The sequence below is a fragment of the Porites lutea genome, chromosome 14 (genome assembly GCF_958299795.1).
Source record: "Porites lutea chromosome 14, jaPorLute2.1, whole genome shotgun sequence".
Lineage (NCBI taxonomy): Eukaryota > Metazoa > Cnidaria > Anthozoa > Scleractinia > Poritidae > Porites > Porites lutea.
The window spans coordinates 3,088,226-3,112,942 of NC_133214.1; the positions used below are offsets into that span (position 1 = coordinate 3,088,226).

A 24,717-nucleotide genomic window follows, 5' to 3' on the forward strand; every position below is an offset into this window, starting at 1 on the left:
AGATGATCTTGATACGCAGACAAACTACAGCATCTACTTTGAGCAATATGGTGGATGCGCTAAGAATCAGACGAGTGAACCAGTTTTTGTGGTTACGGGAGAGAATGGTAAGAAATGTCACAGTTATGCACTTGTACAATATGTGTTCCCCCCTTTTTTGGGGGGGGAGGGGGGTAGCAGAGAGGTCCAAACTTGCCGCCTCTCTTACCTTGCTTTCTTCCTCCCTTTATACCTTTTTCTATATCGAAATATCATGCATTGTTGCGTAATTTCCCCCTATTTCTCCTCCTTCCCACCCTTCTAGAACTCCCCCACTTCCGTCCCTTTCCTCTCCCGCACCCTACACTCCTCCCGCCACCGATTATCCCGGGCTACCAGCCCCTGTCCTCCCCCACTCTTTTCTTTTCTCAATTTCGTCTTTCAAACTTGCTGTGGCGAACAAGCGTTCAATCTGGGCGAGGTGGTTATAATCAAGTTCCTTCACCATACGGATTTAACAGCTCATTTGCAGCAATTTTCACTTTTTAAGCATGCCTTTGTCTTTCAGATCCTTTGAAGCCACCAGAAAATATTTCAGTACGTGTTCTAGGCTCTTCAACAGCACTTGTGGAATGGTTGCTCCACCCTTCCCCCTTTGTGAAAGCGTATTTCATTCAATACACCCAAGTACCTGTAAAGGACACGGTGAATTTCCAACACACCAACGTGACAAACCCATCTGTGTACTTGAACGGGTTAACACCATTAACCAATTACAGCGTTGCGTTACGCACAGTCACGCAGTGTAGAAATGGCTCTTGGAGCGAAAATTTGCTCGTAGTCACAGAACAGAGCGGTGAGTCACTTATGGAACCCTCTCGTTTAAAAATGTTAATCGTTAACCTCACTTTCGTATTAAACAAAATATTTTTCTACTAAGAAACGTCAGTCCCAAAATGTCGGAGTTGTTTCAGCATGAACGGGGCCCCAATTATCTTAGTTTTGACATTTGATCTTCGCTGGATTCACGTTTTGCGTTTAGATGATATACTTTTCACCTCCAGTTTAATCCTCAAAAAGCCCCCTAGATGCCCATGAAACTTCAAATCTACTTTCATTTGCTTGTTGGGCCGTTTTCAACATCTCTTCCGAACCGCTTTCTTTCAAAGATAAAATATGTATATATCATCATGGTTACGAGTGAAAGTCACGTGATTTATCTTGTCACCAGGCCCCTCTCATCCACCAGTGAACGTGTCAGGCGAACGACTCTCTTCTACAAGCTTGTTTATTTATTGGGCGCCAGTCCCTTTGCAACATCGAGGCGGATTGATTTTAGGCTACAACGTGTCATTGCGGACGCATGGAAACGACAGCTCTTCGAACATCACATTTACGACAGAGGGGGAGGAAATACCAATCAAAGGTCTTGATAAGTTTACTCCTTATTTAGTGACGGTTTCAGCTTTCAATGAGTTTGGCGATGGTGTCTTCAGTGATCCCATAGAGATATGGACAGATGAAGATGGTAGGTGAAAAGCAAAGAGGCTTCGTATCACCTTTTACCCCTGTCGACTTCAGTTTTCTTGCTATTGTAGTTTCAGCTCAAAGTAACGTTATGCAGTTTTTATTCGTTTGAAGTGTTCATTACTGAGTTGCCTCATGGAAGGTAATCCGAAATCGGAATCCAGGGAATTTTCTCCTATGGCAGCTGGAATCCGAATTGTTTTTCTTGTGGAATCAGGGATCCTGGTCTTTGGAGTCCGGAATCCCGCTAACGATTGAAAACCGAAATCCAGTATCTGGAATCCAGAATCCAAAGTTTGGAATCCAGAATCCAAGACTGTCTTGGATTCCCTTAAATGGAGGTCAAACAGCACCTCACTGAACGGTTCACACAATTGGCTGTGAAAACAATAGGATAACCACACAAAGAATAACCCTAACCCTCAACACAAAAGGCAATATTTTTTCGACGACCGCTTGAAATAGAGGTGCTGGACTACTCTAAATGGGGCGTCCTGACAATGGTGGTATTAAAAAAGCCAGTCACTTATATTTTGAAAACTAAAGGCCGCTGTTTCTCTTTATTCATGGTGGTTACTTTGGAAAGGGACGTGTGTGAGCTAGAGCAGATCCCGTAGCTTTTCTGGTATAAATCGGGTGTTACATACTATCAAGCTCTTTGTATTGAACACAACTTAGTATCTTAGTCAAAAGTATCAATATTTATTCTTACTTGCAGTTCCCAGCCTCCCTCCGCAAGAACTGACCGCCGAAAATCACACTTCTCTCTCCACCATTCCTGTGCACTGGCGTCCAATTCCCGCACAGAATGTTCATGGTATACTACGTAGCTATCACGTGCGTGTCACGCCCGTTAAGTTAGCCGACGGAACGAATCTTAAAGGAGAACCAAAAGTTGTGATTGTTTCCAACGACACTCTGTCTACTGTTATTAATGGCCTCAACCGATATACAACTTACAAGATAGAGGTCTGGGGAGAGACTATTAAAGGAGAAGGACCTGCGGCTATTACGTATGCAGGTACATTACCTATAACCCAGTCTTGTCTGAGATCTCCTGAACAAAACACTACGTGCTTAAGAGGACAGTGTCTTTGATGAAACATCGTATTTTAAGGTTTTGATGGAAGCTTTTTTGAGCGTTCAGTAGTTTTTTTACGTACAGACAATAATGAACAGTACCGTAGCAATGCAGTTCTATTCTAAATTATGATTCTCCGAGTTATGCTATTAGAGAGATTTACAGTCATGTTTACGTTAAACGGCAAAAATAGTTCTAAAACGTGCAGCTAAAACAGTCCAAGACATATGTTATAGACAAGACTAACCTGAAGCTACTATTTTGGGGGTAGAAGAAATGACCGGTAAAGCGCAAGTTAAGGTAAAACTTGGTCACGTGGTACAAATTCACGTTTGCCGTTTGCCGTAAACGTGACCCTTAATCTCTCTATTCGCAATCTCTCAATCAGTTTATTCATTATGTCTAGGACGTATAAAAATAAGATCAGCAAAACGGAAATCGCACACTTAGCTACGCAATTTGCGTGTCGTGAGAGCGCTGCCATATTCTTCGTGTCTCAAGATAAAAGCCCTATTTTTTTGTCTATAGAAACATGTGACTGCCATAAAAGACTATCAACCAACTGGATATTCTTCCCGCCATATGTTGATCACGCCTCCAACCGATCGACTTCCAGTGCTTCCATTGGTGGAATTATTCCACCAATAATAGAAGACATCGTGTTCACGTGTTGTAGAAGTTGTAAAAAGAACGGCAAGTCTTACGTCGACTTTGGCGCACAGGGACATTCAGAAAATATAAGTTACAACGATATGGTAAAAGGGATTTCACAGGAGTTTGATTTTTCTTTCCCGGTTTATGGACTTAAAGGACAGACTGAGTAAGGGAAAATTGTGTTAATTCCTGATAATGTAACAAGTACATGTACAGTTGAATCCTGATTTCTTGAACGTTCTGGGAAGAGGAAATTGGTTTGATTTGAATCATCGGGATCGCGGGGAGCTCGTAACCAGCTTCCCTGTTCAATGTTGGATTTCGATAGCCTCCCTGACTCTTCTCATAAACATGTTGTCTTCTCTCGCAAGAATAAAGAAGGGGTGATATCCAAGGTGTGGTGTGAACACATTTATTGTTTTCCTCTATTTTTTTTTTTTGTAGATACAAGAGCACCTTTAAATTCATCGACCTTATTGAGTCGCCTGGTATAGCTCATGTTATCAGTACAGCCTCCTATACTGAAATAGGTAGTCACACATTGCTTGCTGCCGTTTTGGGAGTGTGGCCTATTGCGTCAGTTACCATGGTAACCGTCTGTCTGGCTGGTGTGGTTATATGGGTTTTGGTGAGTTTTGATTGATTTGTTATTCAAGTTACACTGAATTGCAGTTTTTGAATTTTCACAGCTTGAAAGAGGGCACTACATCTCAACCCACACGGATGAAGATTACGATGAAATTTTCTTTGTCGAGAGTGCACACAGTGGGTTGTTCCCGTCCCTTTTCATCTTTTTGTCACTGTATAATTATGAGGAGGAAGAGTTTTGGAAACGCCGGTTTACCGCTTTCGTGTGGACGGACAAAAATGGAGATTTTCGAATACGATGGTGCCACACATCATACAGCGCACACCCTGTGTAAGGGCATGTGTGTATAGTATCGTCTTTCCATTTTTTAAGCGTTTTCGTCTGGAAGGGCGAAAACAATTTGAATACACTGTTAGTGCACGCTTTTTATTTTTTTTTTGGAGGAAAAAAATCTTCGTTTTAAAAAATTTCCGGATACGTTGGGACAAGGCCTGAGAATATGATGTTAAATGACTTGTAGGAGAGAAACGAAAATGCCGAACAGTTCAAGTCATCCTTCATACGGGGTACTGGAGAAGGCATGTGGTGGTCGTATATCTCAGCTACTACAGTTGGGTATGTATTTAGTCGCTCAGAATAAATCTACTGATAGATTGCAGGGCCGATATGCAGGGAGAAGGTGTCAAAGGCTGACTCGTCCCCAGTAGTCTCTTTTGTCTTCTAATTAAATGTTAACGAGGGATGCGGGTGGAAGATGCGCGCGGGGAGGGGGAGATGGGAAGGAGGGAAAAGATGAGACTCTCTTTCTTTTCCCTCTATCCTTCTCATCTTCCCCTTCGCCGAGATGCCGAAATCATGTAGTCTACCGCGACAGTTCCATGATCGCCTACAGATAATAAGAGACGACCGGGGACGAGTCAGTGTCAAAGATGGAGAATTAAACTTTGGAAAGTAAAAGAGAGAGAAAAGCAGGGCTTGAACAAAACTTGAAATCTAGTTTGTCCACCCCTGACACGTAGCTTTAACGTTTTGCTTGCTCAGAATAGTTGCATGCTGGTCTTGGTTTATGATTTAGTTACAAGATGACTCACCTGAACCCTTGCCCATTACCCAAAAGCAAAAAAATACTCTACAGGACGGCAAACTAACACGGAAATAAGCGTTTCGAGGTTTGCAAAACTCCACACGAACCTTGAAAATGTTCTGAAGATACCGAATTTCTGTGTGGTCAGTCAAGTAGCTATTGAACTTTTCCTTTATTATTTCAGTTATGGAGATAGAGCTCCGGTAACGTATTCTGGCAGATTGTTTTCTGTGTTCTGGATCCTTATGGGACTAGTGGTTATCGGAATCCTGAATGGGTCAATTACTACAGCATTAACTGTATTCATTGTCAACTTGGACGTCTCTGCATTTGGCAACAAGGTAAATACTTCCTTATTCTACTAACGCTCCTGTTTTCTCGTTACTTCAGTTGGTGATCTTTGGTCATTAAGGCTGAACATTCGTTTTTGTTCAGCGCCAGATTTTACTTTGCAAACTGCCACAGATATTTCCACTTTATAACGTTGTCTTTTTTAAGTATGAAAATGTTTTTACGCGCCTTTATTCATTTTTTTTTTTACAATACACCACTCTAGCTTGTACATTCTGTTTTCCCAATAAAGGTCTCAGGCGAATTCATCCTCTTTTCTTTTCATAAATTATGCGACGTATAAATTATATGCACGTGAATAAGACAAAATTTAAAAGAAATAGTTCTCTGGAAAGTTATCACACGATCTACACTGGGAAAACAAAACAAACAACCTAAAGAAGAAAAGAGAAGAGTAAACTGTTGTTAGCAATATAGCCTTTTCAAGTTTCATTATAACGGAGCTCTCTCGCGCGCGAAGCAGCAGTACACGATGGGTAATAAGATTTAGTTTTCTACGCATCCAAGAAATTTTGATTGTGACAAAATCGTCCGTCAGTACCTCTATCCCTTCGTGTTAGCAAGTGTGAAATGTCACAGTTACTAGCTTGGAGTCCAACCCATACACAGTCTGTGTTTACTTGATATTGGACATCCGTATTATGGTCAATTGACAGCTGTGAAAATAGGCTACCCGCTGACCAGTGTCACAAGACTGTATCGCGGGCTCAGGTGTACAGAAAGATAAAACATCATACGAAATTTTCCCTTTTAGCCTTGGCTAAATCTATATATTACGTCTTACTTTCAAGGTTGCTGCCGTACAGCATACTCCGGAGTATCGGTTTGGATGGCGAAAGAACTTTAAAATGGATAATGGTAATTTTTAGTATGTGGTGTATGGATTTTGTAGATAGCGTGATAAATCAACAGAAATAAACGACTTAAGAGCTATTATAAATACTCCATCGTTTGTTGTTCTGGCATGCTTCGATCGGACAAGACATTGCAAGGCCGCTACCAACTTATCGTAGGCATAAACAGGCTTCTTGCTTTGTATTGTACTACTAAATGAAGAAGATTCTAATTCTCAATATTTTCTTAATATTCCGAATGATTACTTTCAGCTTCGTACGCCTCGTTCCGTGAAGTTTTCTCAGCTTTGGAGACTGGGAAAGTGAAGCATGCGCTATTCGACACGTACGCAATTGGCAGTGAGAAAGCTCTATTTGAAGACGCCGATCACTTAGAAATACATGAGATATTTGACTACTCTTCCACTCATGGAGTAGTCCTGGGCGCTGAATCTGGTGTATTGCAGAAGTGTTTCAATATGTTTAAGAAGAAGAACATAAGGGACATCTTCGAAAAGATTGAAGGAAACATAGATTCTATCAAGGTAACTGATGATGGTGGTGATGACGATGAGGGTGAGAATGATGATGATGATGATGATGATGATGATGATGATGATGATGATGAATAGCAGCCTACCTAAAAAAAATTTTTTTAGACAATTATTTTTGCCTTTTTTTCCGTTTAGAACTTCTTGTCAAAAAGATTCTCTATACAACCGCAGGACAGCTAATTTTAGGGCCTGTTACGGTGGAGGTGGGGGACCCCAAGTAGGTGAGGTAACCAGCTTAGGTGGAAAACCCGCCTGTCCATATAATCTCACATTTTAATTTGATCACGTTTACATGATATGTGGGGTAACCCGCCCCATGTTTCCTCACCTATCTGGGGTCCGCCACCTCCATGTAAATAGGCCCTTAGTAATCAGTTTAAATCGTTTGTTTAAAATAATTTAACGTTTATTCATTTTAGACATACCTACTAATTAGTATCCACTATGATGTTAATTTTATTTTCTTCAGCCTGGTAAAGATTTGGCCCTTGAGGTATCGACGGGTCTGTTCGACATATCGAGCCCCCTATTCAAAACCACATTACTGTATTGTAGTTATGCCCTTGCCACTGCAGTGATTGCTGGTGTAATTTGGGAAATATGGCACTGTTGTAAAGGCAGCAGCAGAGTTAAGAGCGAAGGTAACTTTTTTTTCTTGATTTAGCGATTCTAAGACTTTCTTCATACAATACCTGATACCTCAATGTCAATATCAAAAAAAGTCGCTTTTACAAAATTGTTCCAATGTTCCATCTCAGAGTTGCTCCAAGCCTCTGTTTCAAGGCGAGGCTAAGTGCCGAGCTATTGATTTTTTAAAAAAAGATTCTTCACTCTCATGCAAATAAATTTCATCTTCACAAGAAAGGTTTTGAAGTCGGCCTCGTTTTCAACGTGAGAGTATTTGTAACTCCGAAGTGACCTATTATAAAGTGTTTGATAATCGTCTTTTTATTCGTTGTGGTTTCAGATTCAAATGATGCGGAGGACAATTTAATATTCTTGAAAGAGATGCGAATTATGACAGAGGATTTCTTCCTGCGCATGCGCCAAGTAGCTGCTGTCTTGAAAGCGAGGCACGTCAGCGAACTTGTGCGTTTGAGGAAATTAAGGGGTGAAGCAGATTCATGGGAAGACGATAGAGGGAAGGACTGTAAAACACATCAGGCTCTTTCTGCGGATGTTCAAGAGTTTCTTCGTTCCAGAGTTGGTCCCTCTAACATTTATACGGTGGGATGTTCACATATTGATAACTTAGATTCAGCAGACTAAATCGTTGATGTCGAATACTCGACCGCGGTAGTTCGAAAGCTATTGCTTGCGTATAACTCAGAAAAAGATACAGAACAAAACTAAAAAAATCTTAGCAAGTTAAGTTGTAAGTGTCCAATAAATTGGATAATAATAGACGTGCTAAGTATGTGAAAAATTACTTCGCCCGGTATGTAAGGTAATCCAAGAGAGACTGTACATTCTGGATTTCTTGACAGTGGAACTCCAATCAAATTACGAATTCCAAAGCTCGCGATTTCCGATTTCCTATTTCCGATTCCGGAACAGCATTACCTTCCATGGGACAGATAAAGGGAGGAACAGAAATTATATAGATAAAGTTCAAGACAAAACTTTTCATGCTGTACTTAAAGAAAATTGTAAATGACTGTTTGTATTGTTTCATTATGATAATTATGAATGATATCGATTGTGGTAATGATTTTGATGGTAATTACTTAGAAGGTTATTAGTTTACTCGGGTATCCCCTTTTCACAAAGAGATTTGCGAGGTGTTGCGTGTCTGTATTATCTTAACGAGCGTTTCACGCAAGGTTTTAGTAACACATGCTTAATTACGTGATTAATCCTCCTTTAGAAACGGAAAAGTAAGCCCTGCTGGCTGGTAAAAATAGGTCACGCCGTTTTTGCACTTCTTTGCAAAGTGCAGATCTTTGTAATATTGTGGGTGATAAAAATATCATTAATTTCTGTAAAAACGTCCTTGAATAGAAATTCCGTATCGTTCTATATTTTACTTATTCCTTTAAATGGTTGGTTATGTATTTACCATAATATGTATTGAATGATATCCTTTTTTTCTTTCCGCCGTGAATTATCCTTTTATACGCAGAACCGGTTTTTCAAAAACTCTTGTTATAAAAGGACAGTTAGTGATCCTAAATTCTCTCTAACTATCTATTTCCTCCCTCCTCTATGAGGTGTGATAACTAAACGTTTTGTATAAGCAGTGCTTAAACGTATATTATGATTTTAGAATTCATTTCTTCAACCAAAGACTGCGTGAACAAGGATATGTAGAATTAAGATTTAATAAAGCTTTTCTAACTTTGGTATTCATTTATAAAAGCACATTGAATAAGCAGACTGTAAGAAACGCTTGTCTCATGTTTACTTATTTTTCTTCGTTATCCAAGCACAAATAAGCTGTGGTATTTATGTGTACTAAACAATTTCGTTTGGGGAGGATCATAATTAAAGGTAGCCGATTGTCATGTGATGTAAAATTGAGATGCTGTTGTAAATTAAGACTCTGTAATTGTCGTCTCTACGCTGGACATAAAATAAACATGAATTATGGCACCTGCCATATAAATTTGAATCAGCTTATGTTGTTCTGTCTCGTTTGAACTCGATATTACTAGTTCTTTAATCTTTCCGCCTTTGGCTTCCTTTAGGACCTTTGGAAGAGGATCAAGGTAAGAAAACATGCACATATTTTCCCTTCTCCAAAAAAAGAAAGTGTTTCACTGTCTGTTAGACCAGAACCTTCCAGCTATTTTACCTTTTCTTGATAAATACATGGACAATTTCAAAGTAACATAATTCTTCAGTCTTCATTTACTAGTTTAAGTTGCGGCTGTCTATTCGGTGGCCACATTTCCGAAGGCATCATGAAAAATCCTTAAAAAAAACCGCATATATAACTATAAGAGCTGAAATAAACCTTTCATAGTTTTAAGAGCTGGAATTATTGAAAATAATACATTTCATAATTAGTTTCAGTCACACAAATTGAAACTTGTGGCAGATTCGAAAATATCAGTTCATCTATGAGGATTGTGGAAACATTTTGTTTACAATCAAGAGCCTTGTAGAGAGGATCTTGATACAATTGAAAAGAAATGATTTTAAGAAGGGGAACAGTTAATTTGAAGTCGATAACCAAAGAGCATTAAAGCACAAATTAACCCGGTAAAATTAATATACAGTGTACGTACTTATAAACGCCCTGTCCGCTCAGATTAGTTACAACTGTCAGTATAATGATGCATCTACAATTACGTGCGAGAAAAAAAAAACATAAAAATTACGACGAACTCGCACCCGTGTTTTATTTTCTCACTGTTCCAAAACGATTTGTTATCATTAATTTTTTTTCCGCGAATAATCCATACCTATAGAAATAATCAAGATCTAGATGATACTTAACACTGCTCAAGTTGTGTAACAACGTGTTATTGAGTCGACGAAAACTGGGAAAGTTTTGAAAAACACCTTGATTTTCGTTCTACATTCCTTGAAATTTCTCTACTATCTCACATCTAGATAAGGGAAGATTATTTTTAACAGATTCTTCTCCGATCCTAATAACGAGAATGTTAAGTATTTGTCAAACAGAATTAATCTCCCTTCATTTTTTCTTGGGAGCGAAACGCGCAATCGTACGCAAATCACCCTTTTGCGAGGCCTGCAGTTGAAGAATTCCTCAGTATTATGATACGATTACAGTAGCGCCTAATTTCCCGTGACTGATCACGTTCTTGTGCATCAGCTTATTTCTTATTTACGTTTTCAGAAAACATTTTAGAGTAATGGAAGATTCTGACGTCACCTCCTTCCTGTCGTCTGTTTCCAAGACAGAAGTTGATAAGATTCTTAGGCGGATCCAGGCCCACCCTAATGTAGTGGCTTTGATGTTGACAAATCGGGAGGGACAAGCACTCAGAACAAATATGGACATCACAACCACTAAAAACTACGCGTTGCTGTATGGGAACCTCATAGAAATGGCCCATTCCGCGGTGCGAGAATTAGACCCGCAAAATAAGCTCCAGTTTATAAGGGTCCGGAATAAACAACACGAAATTATTGTGGCCCCTACTGGAGAACTTACTCTTATTGTGGTTCAACAGGTTGTAATAGCAGTGTAATTGTGGATGTAATTAGTCTCCTTGCCATACGTATTTTTTCTGGCACTAAATGTAAATTTAACATACTTTAATGGTTTGTGATCTGTAATAGATTTAAACTCTGTAAGCCGAAAAAGAGAGTGTCGGCATTTGATTATCCACCTAGCTGGGGGAAAAAACCAGCCAGCTATATATTAGAAGAACAAAAGCTTGTTTTCTCACAGATTAGCACATACTCTCTCGGGCCGGGAGTAGTCCACACTGATGTGACACCAAGTAAAAAATCGTATATGCAACAAGAAACCCGAATGGGTTGACTCGCACTCCGCACCAGTAGCGGTTCCCGCGCCTTAAACACAAGGTAGCCTCGCACTCAGAAGTTCATTGGGCTTTGTCACGCGTCACACGTTCCTTCCCCACATTTTGTGACAACTTGTCAGCCTGAGCTTTCTAAGTCTTCCGTCAAAAAATGAGAATCTGGAGAATAGAGCATTGGCAGTACATTGTCAAGTTTATGGCAAATTACTCCGACTTTATTAAAGTTCCTCTTTTAACTTCAGTTCTGCTATATATTTTCGTTATTTCTTTCTGAAATCAGTTCGTTCATGATTGCAAATGACTGGCGCAGAGGACCACTTCTTTTGTCTGTTTATATGACTCTTATATTCTTAATTTGTTTTGGAACTTTCTAAAAAACAAATAAAAGGAATTTTCAGAAAGGAATTTCAAATTTTATGCCTTAAAGTCACAGGTTTGTTCACGTGATTTTTATTTCGTTACCAGTCTTCTTCCTCCGTCTATTTTTAGCGGGAGCCGCCGCGCGACCCTGTGTTTACAAACGTCGCTTCTCCGATCTCCATATGCTTGTTTTTACCAAGGGTTTCTGCCTTAATGCCTCCTTAGTTTGTTCCGATGGCTGGTAGAAATGATGGAGATGTAGAAGACAAAGGCAGAAGGCTTTGGGACGCGTTAAAAAACAAAAAAATCGGTCGCGTCGAACGAAAATCAATAATCCGAGAACTGCTACAAAATGGTGCTCCGGCAAATTTCAGGGAACCCGATAGACAGGTGAGAAAACTTTATAAATAAGGTTCCTGTAGTTATTTTTTTGCCGCGGCATTACACCTCACTTTTACCTACGAAAACTGAAAGATACAAGAGAGTGCAAGGAAATCTTATCCAGCGCACAGAGAGTATATAGATTCCTACTCTCTCGTTCCATCGCGTGTCGCTGTTCATTCATGACAGTGGTAAACTTTAATTTAAATTTGCCATGGATTTTACGCGCGATTGAATTGTATTGTACCGAAAATGTCTGTTATTTCGAATCAAAATCTTAAGCGTAATACTTTCGTAAATGAAGAAAATACAGATAAGACCGATTGTATTTGGTAATTCAACATTCCCTTCGCTGCAAAAAAAATATGCAGTGCTCAATTCGACTTAGCTTTTAGTCGTCCACTGCATAGTCTGTGAGTTGCCTACAGAATTCTCGGTTTGCAAGTTCGATTTCTTTTTCCTAACTCAGGTATGAGGTGGTTAATGATTCTCGGTTTATAATTTCAATTTCTTTTTCCTAACTCAGGTATGAGGTAGTAAATATAATTAGAATCAATCCGTGTGGTTTTGTTTAGTCTGTTTACTTAAGAGGGATTTAGCCTTTCGGTTTTACGGGAAACCCTATTGTTTATTTCGCTTTCCATTTGACGTATTTCGCTTTCTTTTTGAGCAAGGTTGAGTTTTAAGTTCAGATTTAACAGTATTTTTGTTAATATGCAGTCAGAACTACATGTAATACACTGAGGTAATTGATGGCCGCAAGTAAGGTTGAGTTTTAAGTTCAGATTTAACAGTATTTTTGTTAATATGCAGTCAGAACTACATGTAATACACTGAGGCAATAAATTTAATGGCCGCACATGGAAAAGTTCAAAGGTGTCTCGTGCGCGTGACAGACACTGGTTGACAGAAGGCAAATAAATGTTTAGGAAGTTATCCTTCCGTGGTAGACGATCAAAGTCCAGTCATTTCAATTTGCTGCATGCTCTCACCTGTTGCTGTAACTACGGAGTGGGGAAATATTGAAATTTGTGGGTAGATGTGTGCCATCCTGAGCCTTAAAATAACCAGACTTTAGTGACCTGAAATATATTGATCGCTGGCTCAAAGCTAGTAGACAATGAACATTCATATAGACGACGTCCCAATAAACCAAAGCAATCAAAGCAAATCCCTCTGGCTTATCATCAATGAAAATCTCTTGTGGAAGGCCCTCATTCATGAAATCTCTAAAACAGTATCCTCTGGTATGGCTGCTCTTAAGTGGGTCAGGCCATTTGTTTCAATGCACAGTGCAATTAAAATAAACAAAGGTCTTATTGAGCCACACTTTGATTATTGTAGTGCTGTGGGATGGCTTGACCCAACAGCTTAGTGAGAAACTTCAAAAACTTCAAAATTGTGCTATCAGAGTTAGAAGGGTTAAACAAAAGGCTTATTTCATGTAGAAGTGCATTAATAATCTCGCCCCAGCTTATCTCTGTAATTTGTTTGCGTCAAGAACACCGCATTACTATTTTCGCAACACGAAGAAAAAATTTATGCTCCCAAAACCAAGAACCGATTACCTGAAGTGTAGATTTAGTTACAGTGGCCCTCTTCTATGGAGCAATCTTCCTGAGGAAATACGTACATCAAATTCCTTAGGTCTCTTTAAGAGAAGTTCCCATAGATGGTTTTCTGATCAGTACTCCCACACGGCAAATATGAAAAACAGCTTTTGAGAATTTTTAATTAATTTTCTATGTTAGACTGATGTTTTTAACCATGTATAAATAAAGTTATCATTTATTCATTCATTCAGACTTCATTCCAAATATTCCCTACGCTACCCTGGAGGTCCTGTTAACGAGAAACTGTTGCTATGCTCTTTCTTTCCTAGATCAAAACCAAATTCCAGCACATACCCATTTTGGCTATGTATGACTTCCAACCCTCTGTCCGTTGAATCACATGGTATGGGCAGGCTAATATAAATACGTGCCTGATGCTCATCCAATGTCACATTCTTAAAATCTCTGTGCAAAACTTTTATTTTATTGAATTTTATTTATTAGCTTTGTCAGATATGGCAAGGACACCAGAACCAGGTGTACCAATATATTTTTGTGGGCCCAAAACATTCTCTTCCCCCCCAATGAGAAGATCTTATTTAAGCACATTTTGGGCATTTTTTAAAATTTTATTTTGAAAGACACTGAGAATTAATTAAGTAAAGTGTCTGATGGTCATGTTATCAGTTTTATTGAGAGCAACATGTTGCAGAACAACCACAGGCAAATAGGGAAAATAAGTGAAAGGTTCATAACAACTATACTATAATTCTCCAGGGATGTTGCTTCGGAAAAGCTAGGCAAGCTTTTTTATTAGTCAAGCCAGTTTTTTTACGCGAATGTACCTTCAAATTTACCCCATGTGTTTGCTGAGCAATTTTCTCTTTTTCAGCAAGTGAAATTAGCCGGCAGCAGGCTCTTATCAACATCCCTGATCATGATAATGCCTGTTAGAAACCCTGAAGAATTAGTCACACCCAGTCATCCAGCTTCCTTTACTTTGCCATAAATGTGTTAAAAGCCTCCCATCCCCACCCCTCCCCCCTAATTTTAACTGTCAGCTGCCAGTCACCCACCCTCTGTTAGGGCTATGTGGTGATCTCTAGGCTGTCTGCTGGTACCTACCCTCATGTTCAGCCCCCTCAAATTTTTACATCTACCTTGGATTACTTAGCGGCACTTTTTATTGATTTCCCTCGGATGTACTTGCCTAAATATCCTAACATTTTTAGATGGCGTGTGTTATGTTTTAAGTAATCTGTCTTATTGTATGTTATCTCCCTAGAAAAATGAGAGGACCCCTCTACACTTCGTAGTATATGACATTGGTGGAGATGACGATCTTTTGGACATGCTGTTAGAGAATGGAGCTAATGCAAATTTAGTTGACTATGTATGTTTTTTTCTACCTTAAGCCTTGTTTTTTGTCAGAAAAATTCCAGATGCTTGGGAATTTTGTTTTTCCCCAAGACCACCTCAAATTTGCTAATGTGTCATAAAAATGCCTCAGGTGAGGGTAAGACTTACAATGAAACCGGGAAAAAACACCAAAAATATTTCTGGAATGTTATTGTCTTGCAAGAACAAAGCCAATCAGGTGTGAGAAAACTAAACCGCATTGAGAAGCAAGAACGTTAATTACTTTGTGTTTTTGTGGCCAGTTTCCGTGTCCAGATCTTTGCTGTGATATAGTCATAACACAATAAACATTGCTGAGATATTTCAAGTGTTCACGGTTCACGGTCAGTAAGTAACGTTGACATCCCAGAAGCCATGATTAGCAACTGGAGGTTTATTATCTCGCTTGAAGGAATGCTTCTGTCTCAAACGACCAATCTGAATACCTTTGTTTTAACACCCGCTGTATGAATTTGTTGAGTCAGAGAACTGAAAGAGGGAAATAATCAAGTTCCAGTTGCCATTTTGATGTCAGGAACGTTAACGTTCTTGTTTCGTAAGGTCCCTGTTATGATTTGTAAGGGAAGAGACTGTGGATTCAATCAAATTTAAGGATCACAAACAGACTGAGAAAAAACTATCGCCCACCAATCACAGTCATCTCTGACTGTAACAAACTGAGACATTGCAGGGAGTAACCATTGACCATCCTTTCCTGATCTATCGTCGGTAATTTTTTCGCCTAATGGGTGCTGTCTCCCTTAGGGTTTCTCTTTACCTGGGTATATCTTTCCTGCTTTTCTCTTACATTTACTTTCAATGCAGTGGTTGAGATATTCGCAAACTGTTAAAAGTTGTTATGTCCCCTGTCTCTTGTCACTTCTAGTATTTTTGGCTCATTCAAGGTGGAAGAAGTGGATTTTTAGTTTGTCTATCAAGAATGCTATCTTTTGGTGTGTGTTGAATAAACTAAAGTAGTATTTGTTTTGCAGTTTGGCCACACGCCATTACATTTAGCTGCGGAGAAAAACAATCTCTCGGCTGTCAAGGCATTGGTTAGAAATCCTTACAGCCCCGCTGACTACAGCAAACAAAACAAAGTGAGTGTTTCCTTGTGATTCTTTTATTGTGTTGTCTAGACCAGCCTTCAAGTATTTACAAACTAATTATAACCAAAGGTTAGGGAGTGTACATGTGGGCAAAAACAGTGATCAGTTTGCGTTTTATGCTTGCTATTGCCATTTATTCTTAGTGAAGTCTATAAGAATACCGGCTACATACCTGCCACTCATGCGTAATAGCAACCTTGAGATTTTGATTGCGGGCTCCTCTGGTCGCCTGCAATTAGCTTACACTTCCAACAAAGGTTAGGGAGTGTCCATCGGGCGAGGTAGAGCAAGTTTCACGTGATAGAATGTCCAAACACCCGTCCAAACGCCCCAACCACTGAGCTACTGGAGGTTCTATTGTGAGCAGGGTCGAAATTTAATTATTGCTACATCAGCCATAGAGGACTGTATCGAGGATAACGCTATCCAGTGGATAAATCTTCATCCATTTGAACAACCAAAGCCAGGAGAGTTCACCTACATTTGTCACACTGAGTAAGTTGGGATAATCGCGCTTAACTCTCAAAGAACGTGAAGACACTTTTTAAGGGACGTTTTCACTGCCGTAGCCTTTGTGGTATCGTTAACGCCCTCTTTTCACCAAGCACTTAACACGACACTACAACTATGGCTAAAAGCGATTATGGTGACATTCAGATTTGGGTGCAAGTAGAGGTCGCTGAGTAGAAGTACAACTTTGGAACTTTCAACCTTATTGTTTGCCTAGTACACTTCTCTTTCTTGTTACTGATTAGCAGTTTACTTCAATGACACGAGACAATCAGTATGGATTATGTTTATTAAGGATTATGCGGGATGTATCCTAATGACACAACTATAACATAAAATGTTCTGAAGTGCCAAATTTCCTGGGTCTTTGGTGAAATGTATTTTCATTTTGACAAAGAACGATGAAACAGCCCAGCAAGTGGCAGAGAGACGTGGACATCATCATGTTAAGACTTACCTTCTTAGGTTGGCGGGAGGAGTGAGTGACGTCCAATCAGATGGCACTGATGTAGACATATCCGTCAATGGTAAGTCGTAGATTTCTTCTTAGGAACGGACCATAACAAAAAAGAAGGGGGAGGTGTGGGGAGTCAATTCGACCTTGCGTGTAAACTTAACTTGTTATATTTTGGTTTGCCTTGTGTACACCTTTTTACTTCTTCTCAGCTCGTATGTATTTTTTTTTCTGCCTTTTCCGGCTGTATGATTTTTTTTTCATGTGAATTTTTCATGTATGGATTTTTTTTAGTCCTCTCCCTTTACTTTTCCAATGGTCCAACCCCTCAAAGTTAATGGTCCATGGAAATACACCCCTCAAAACAGGAATCCTGGATACTAAGTGAACTAGACAAGAAAAACATGAGAAACGTCCCCAGCGGCGAAGAGCGAGGAGAAACGGATGGTTTCGCAGGCTAAATTTCTCCCTGTCCCTTGCCCCATGAACTGCCTACCAAGCAGACAATCTGGGAACAAGATAAGTTTTATCAAACAGTAATAATTTGTGAATTTATTTCACACCTTCTGCGTAATTACGTATACATTGTATTTTACCTTTAGTAGGAGACGTTATTTGATATGAGTGACTGCTTTTTTTTGCGCAGGTTCCGTCTTGAGCGTAAATTTTCATGCAGATGACCGCAGGGTTAACCTCATGGTCGGCAACTATAATACAATGAATTTAAACAGTTAGTTAAGGTAAGGGAGTAGACATAAAATGACCCAGCAGCGTGCAAAGAAAGTCGGGTCCGATAGCCCAGGGCAAGTGGATTTTGCTATCGGGCTAGTGATTTTTGTTCTTAACTTACCCGACAGGCAAGTGCTGTTTTGGGGGGAAATTCAAATTACAGAAGGATTGTAATCAATCCTGCAAATCAAAATAGGTTTTGGCGCCAGTTGAAATGACTTGTGGGCTGGTACATGCTAGCTACAGCTTGCCCAAATGGCTGACTGTAAAACTGACTTTCTTTGCACCCTGCCCAGACCAAAGCTATTTGCGTGACTATAATCACGTCGTTTGCGTAAGAAAAGGCCATTTCTGCGTTGCTCCAAGCCTCTGAGGCTAAGTGCGAAGCCATTGATCTTGAAATATATTTTTTATTCTCGTGCAAATAAAACTCATTTTCACAAGAAAATTTTGCACTCGTTTTGAAAGTTAGAGTATTTTAGAACTCAAAAATGCACTATTACCCAGCGGGGCAGCGCTTTGTTAGAGTCATGGAGATGTGTTTGAGTTTAATTCAAAGCTTGTTTTCATATGTCGTGACCACGCTCCATGATATAGAACTGAAACAAGTTACACACTTACATTTGTTCGTTTCTCTATAGTTTTAGATATATTATTATATATATCTAGCCGGATTTTTTAAGACGTTACCTCCAAAGTAGCCATGATAACAACTAAGAGTGCAGGAATTGCTTTTTTCTCTTCTCCTCCTTTCTTCCTCCTCGCTCTTTCTTTTTCTCCTTTCTTTTTCTTTCGCATGAGTGATTTCCAAGCTTTGGCCCTTTTTAAGTCAAATCGCTGCAGATTTTGTCAGGTTCGTGTTCAAAAAATTCAAAATATTTCTCCGCCTCTTATTGGCCGAAATCCCCTAGCTAATTATTCATATCCAGCTGGCGTCGACTAAGTTTAGAAGGCGTTTGCAAAATTCCGTGATTAAATGGCATCAGTGGTAAAGGCTATCGCCAGAAAAAGGCACGGCAGCCGAGAAACTCTGGGGACGAGCTTAAGTTAGTTCAGTAGTTCTGAAAGAAAATGGCGGAAAATTTCAGGCATCTTTGGAAGAAAGACCACCCTCGAAGAGGCTTATCCGCATCAGCCTTCGGCTTTGGCGGATAACACTCTCCTGTATCTGCATAATTATTCATATCATACGCAGCCTCATTCAATAATTGCTATTATTATTCATTCAAAATATATCTCCGTTTCTGATTGGATAAAATCCCACGCACAATTCATCATAACCAGCTACTGTCGACCAAATTTGGCAGAGTTTTGCGTTATGTGAAAAATGACGACAATCGTGCGGCAAATTGCCAGATTATTGAATCGTAAACACCCTCCTCGATCTCCATAATTCTTCAGATGGTACTCAGCCTCATTAAATGATTGTTAAATAATTGTAATCGTTACAATAAAAGAACTTATTTAAATAATTTTCCCCTTCAAATCATCTGAACTCTTTTTTCTTTCGACTGTTCGAGAGAGTTCTCGGCGGCTGTAAGAGCACGCCAGAATTGGTCTTCTGCAGATAACGTGTTACATCAGGTGCATTTCTTGCAGGAAGTTTCTTCTTCGAAAATGCCACCCATTCTAACGAAGGCAGGGGTCTAACTTCAGTGTGTTGGTGTGAAGAGGTCTATTGCACCCACAAAGACATCTGCAACGCAATCATGTCTTAGGGTAAAATGGCTCGGCACGCGCGTCTTACAACTGTTTGGCCCTAATTTGTTTTCAAGGCCAGGAAGTCATGGCCTCTTTCACCCACTTCGAGTTCTTGTAAACAACATCAATTATGTGAGTCCTGATTCCTGAAAATTTTCTCCGCCTCCGTTTGTCACTCTTTATCTCCCCTCTTCGCAGTCCTAGTCTATCACGAAGCTTGGATTTTTGCTCAGTTTTCCGTGCGTCAAGGCTGAAAAACTGAACCTGTTGTGGACAGTGTAGCAAGAATGTTTTTATAAGTACTTGTCAGAAGAAATACGTGCAAATGCACTGAACTTCACATCATTCAACAAATATTAAAAATTCAGGAATCGCCTCGTGTAAGGAAATTGAGATTCCGGAATCCGGGAAATTTTTACCACTGGAGTCTGGAATCCTGGACTTTGGAATCCGGAATACAACTCAAGGAATCCGGAATCCCTTCAACGATTGAAATCCGGAATCCAAGTCCCACTGAGAAAGAATCCAGAATCGAGTACCTGGAATCTGGAATCCAGAATCCAAACGTGTCTTGGATTCCCTTACATTGGGCGACGGGAACTTTTAGTTCAGTGGCCTTCAAACTGCTTATCGAGAAATCCTTTTGTAACCTCACAGGGTCCGTACAGGCCATGGAAATCCTGGAAAGTCATGAAATCTAAGAATTTCATGTTCAAGTCCTGGAAAGTCATGGAATTTCAACTGTTGGTCCTTGACAGCCATGGAAAATTAAGGTTTTGTGTGGTAGATTAGTTACTGGAGATGACAAAGCAGGGATAGCGTAAGATGAAGAGGAGTAATTATACGGCACGAGCGGCACGAATTTTTCTGGATACCACAGTTTGTGTCAGTTGAACTGTTTAAGGTCAAAAAATATGCTAAAGCCAGTAAAGTTTTGGAAGTTTTTGAAAATGACAGCGAAACCTAAGGTCATAAAAAAAGTCATGAAAGGTCATGGCATTTGAAGAACTCAAAAGAGTACGAACCCTGACCTCAGGTGACTGCTTAAAATAACAATATTTAGACGAGAACAGCCGACTTAAACAAGGGGCTAGTTTAACAAAATATTTGTGAACTAAAAGTGTGTTATATTTAGTCACTGCAGGATAGAAAGTGACGTATACGAGTCAGAGCAAAGTAGATTTTATAATAAAATTTTTACTTTAGGTTGGTCAAAAACGCCAGAGAGGCTCTTAGTGTCTGAACTACATCTGTAATTTTGTCGCCGGTTGTAGTTTAAACTAAATGTTCGCTATATTTATTTACTCCATGGGTGAAAATTATTATTATGAACCAAACAGAACGTTGTAGATATAAATTATAAGATAGATATTTATTTTATTAAATTCCACACGGTAATTTAGCCGACTAGTTCGGATATCGTCTGTTCAATAATGTACTTTTTGCATGTAAAAAGATACCTTGCCCAACATACAAGTAGAAAAAGGTTTTAGTCAGTGTCTGTTTGTACTTTTTTGTTGCATTGCTTTTAAACAGATTTGGCAAAGACAACGCCACGACGGTGAAGAAGACGCGCGCAGATCGTAAAAGCGACTTGACTGACCAAGGGTAGAAAGGCAAATCAAACACCGGAAGTCGGGTTCAGTCTTTTTCTGCGCGCTATCACGACAAGCTGCGTTTTCTTTGTTAAATTTGTCTATTAGCAGTTTGCCCTGAGAGAAAAATCGTAATATGAGTTACTGGATTACAAAACAGTCTTTTAAATGTTTATAGTTTCCTTTTGTTCTCGATTTTCTGGTTTCAGAAATTTGCTCGGCTCCTGTTTTGAGTTAATAAACACTGAAGAGGCTAAATAACGTTTTATTTATTTATTTTTATCTGAGGACAAATAAAGTTTTGTGTTTAATTTTAATTTTATAATTTTGTTTTTAGTTTATTTTGTGATGACTTATGCCAAGTGTGTAGTTAAGGCGAAGTCATTTGTTCCAAAAACAAAATTCAAGTTTAAACTTGACCAGAATGACAATTCTCAAGCTACCGAATGTGAAGTTGCTCCCTCTTGTGATTGCAATGAAGGCACATAGAAATTAATCTTCTTTTTCAGTAATTTATATAATTCTGATTGTGGAAAAGGAAATTTCCCTGAATATCTGGAAAATGCCTCGATAAGTTACAGATTTCATTTCGGATAATTTTGCTGAACAAATAAGCCTTCTGCATTTATAATGGCGGAGTTTACTTTACACTGTTTACACAGTAGATTAGAAACGTCCGTAACTGCTTATTGACGTTGATTAGTGACCAAGTTAACCAATCCTAGTGCGCTGATAGACCGTTATATATAAACAAATAAGTCAGTCGCACGCTGGGTCGATTGCTACTTTATCCATAAATATCGTAAATTGCCAATCTCTATTTTTCCTGGTGGTGTTTCGAGTACCAGAAAACGCTTTCCGTGAAATTCAGCAAATCTGACTTTAAGAAACAGTGTGTTACGTTTATTGTGTGATGGCATAATCAAACAGCGACTGGAAGAGAACTTCTTCGACAACTCTCCGCAACGAATACCCTTGTTATCGGGAGAGTGTGGAAAATCACCAGAACTTTCATTTCACAGGTAAGTTTGATAGATTTTTATTCCTTTTATCTTATCTTTAGTTTTTTTACTCCACCTCGCGAGGTAGTTTAACCCTGGGGGTTACTCAACAAAGTTTTGTACGGGGAGGCTTCGCCCCGAGATCCAATCCCTTACCCTTTTATATACCATTTTTCACGGAATAGGTACCCCTTTCGTATACCTTCTATTGACAAATGGTACCCCTTTCACATACCTTGTTTAGAACTTTATAACCCTTTTAACTACTGTAAATGCACTGTCGTTTAAATAGGAATCAATCACAAACATAAAACGTTTCCTCGACTTTATAAAGGCATAAAATGTATCTGTTAGCCCGATTTGGCCCTTTCGCAGACCCAAGTGATAGATTTTCCTACCCATTTATATACTTCAACAAGTAAAATCCCTACCCTTTCATATACCTGAATCATAAAAAAGTACCCCTTTCAGGCGGAGGCTCCCCGTATAGGCCATCATAGGGAGTACCCCCTCCCCCCTCCCCGGGAGTTTAACTCAGGTTAACCTTATCAATCAGTCGATCATCACCGTCTACGCGTGAGAAGAATGGTCCAAATTTTGGCTTTACCATGCACGCAAGCACGACAGTTTCGAAATTACTTCTTTCGCTCCAAGTTCAGATTTCTTTCTTTATACTACTACGTGAGAAATTTCTGCAATTTGATTGGCTCAGAGCAGTGGTATTTCAGCTTAATTTGAAATACCTACATGTGAAAATTACAAACCTTTCGCGGGCAGTAGTATAAACAAATAATAGCATGATTTGTATGTGATATTTGGCATAAATACCACTTGTGATATTTCAAAATTGTCTCAAATTTCACTCGCCTGGCGGCTCGTGAAATTAAGCATAACGATTTTGAAATATCACTTGTGGTATTTATGCCAAATATCACTACAAATCATGCTATTACCTATACTAACATTATTGAGTCACGACATTTAAGAATTCGACCTCTTTTTATCAGTAATACGGGGTCAATTTTTGTCAGTCACTCTTAGGCGAGCGTTATGAGCGACCGAAGCGAGCGAAAACAAAAACAAAAAACCGCCCCAAAATTGAATGAAGTGAAAGTCTAAATTGAGTCCGGCCGCTGATAAAAATTAACCAGGTTAAACTAGTTTAAACCAGGTTACCTTGTCAAGTTGAATGTTGGCACGTGATTGTGGAAGCAGAACTTTTTTTGATTGTGAACTTCTTAAACTTTCTTCGGTGAAAGTCAAAAAGCTGGAAAACTACTGTTTGAAACTCTAATGACAGCAATAAAACTGGGATGGGATTCGCACTCTCGCGGGATATATTTAATCTATTTAGGTTTTTTCGGAGCCGCATCCGAGTTCCCGTTAGGGTTCGGTCGATGTTAAATAGCATTTCGTGACTTGTCGACACTAAATAACATCGACCGAAACCAGCATTCCTCGGAAAGACCTTAAGGTGGCTCGATACATTTTTTTAGAGTGCATAGCTCCCACGTTTGAGCGTAAACTACGTCGCCATAAGCAAAGATTTGGAAAAATTGACACCACAGTTGTATTAGATAAAGACGAAAATCTGTTATAATCAGGGTTGCAATGACATCGGAGTTATCATAGCAACGAAATGACGCCATTACCTATTTTACTTGCAGCAGTATTTCTCGGCACTGGGAACTGTTCTTCCAAAATCGTTTACTGGAGCTTTTTCCTACAATAGCCGCCTCGATGTTCGTGAAGTTTAAGCGAAATCTATAATAGCGTTATCGAAATATTTTGGAAAGAAGTTTTTATGGTTAGAAATACGGTAAAAAATGGACAATCGTGATGTTCGACTGTTATCTGTACTAAACGAAGCGCTTTTGACATGCAATTTCACCTCATAGTAGTTTCAATCTTTTTAAAAATGTGTGTGAAAGATCGATCATGGAGATACCTCTAGCCGATTGCTAGAAACAAGGATTTGATTACTATGTATCAAGGCACTCTTTTTAGCAGTAATGTAAACATTTCGGTCTACTTTAACAAATCAGCGAATAATTTTTTAACCGGTCGATAAATTTTTTAGAAAATTTAAGAGTCTTGAGACTAACCGTCTTATTATATGACCTCTTAGTTTCAAGATTATTGATATATTGTAAGGCAGTAAAATAAGGGCTTGAATTCGCTAATATTTTGTCAAGAGTTTTGTGTTTACAAGTGATAGCCTCTCATTATTCATGGGTATCGTCTCCAAAATTCATATTTTCGTGCACAACAATAGCTAGCATTTTTGCATATGTCAAATGCATTGTTAGTTACTGCTGTTCACGTGAAAATGAAACCTTGAGACAATATCCCTGAATAATCATAGACTCTCACTTTTAAAGACAAAATTTCTGTCAAAATATTAGCGAATTGTAGCCGTTATTTTACTTACTTATGGCGACGTAGTTCACGCTCAAACTTGGGAGGTATTGACCTTGAAAAACTATATCGAGCCACCTTAAGCCGCGTCGTTCAGTGCAATAGAGCTGAGTCTATCACAGGTTTTACTCATCTGGTTTAGGTCGATGTTATCTAGTGCTTTCCGATTTAATGTCCCCAGAGTCTTCCCGGCGTTGCCCCGCTGATCAAAATGCCTGAAGACTCTGGGTACGAGATTGATTTACTGCGGGAAAAATACTGCAACTATCCACTGACCACAACGCAGGGTGACCGCTTCGCAAATTGTGAGATCGTAGTTTCTGGGTCCCAGACCTCGTCTCTTCCACCCCTCCGCCCCCCGCTTTTGGCTAAATGCAAGCATTTAGAGCTCATAAG

General features: G+C 39.3%; 2 protein-coding genes and 1 pseudogene across 2 annotated transcripts; all 3 read left to right on the forward strand.

The window, feature by feature from the left end:
• The first annotated feature begins 6,229 nt into the window (after positions 1-6,229).
• Positions 6,230-7,945, forward strand: LOC140925014 (uncharacterized). The gene is made up of 4 exons (XM_073374976.1): positions 6,230-6,305; positions 6,372-6,643; positions 7,122-7,293; positions 7,620-7,945. The coding sequence occupies exons 1-4, from the start codon at positions 6,230-6,232 to the stop codon at positions 7,919-7,921; spliced, it is 822 nt and encodes a 273-aa protein (XP_073231077.1). The 3' UTR covers positions 7,922-7,945.
• Positions 7,946-10,476: 2,531 nt separating this feature from the next.
• On the forward strand, positions 10,477-10,815 carry LOC140925015 (dynein light chain roadblock-type 2 pseudogene; annotated as a pseudogene).
• Positions 10,816-11,614: 799 nt separating this feature from the next.
• On the forward strand, positions 11,615-21,075 carry LOC140924158 (NF-kappa-B inhibitor alpha-like). Its single transcript, XM_073374188.1, has 6 exons — positions 11,615-11,862; positions 14,692-14,799; positions 15,797-15,904; positions 16,821-16,950; positions 17,524-17,617; positions 19,965-21,075. Exons 1-5 carry the CDS (start codon positions 11,707-11,709, stop codon positions 17,610-17,612), a joined length of 591 nt encoding a protein of 196 aa, XP_073230289.1. The 5' UTR covers positions 11,615-11,706; the 3' UTR covers positions 17,613-17,617; positions 19,965-21,075.
• The last annotated feature ends 3,642 nt before the right edge of the window (positions 21,076-24,717 follow it).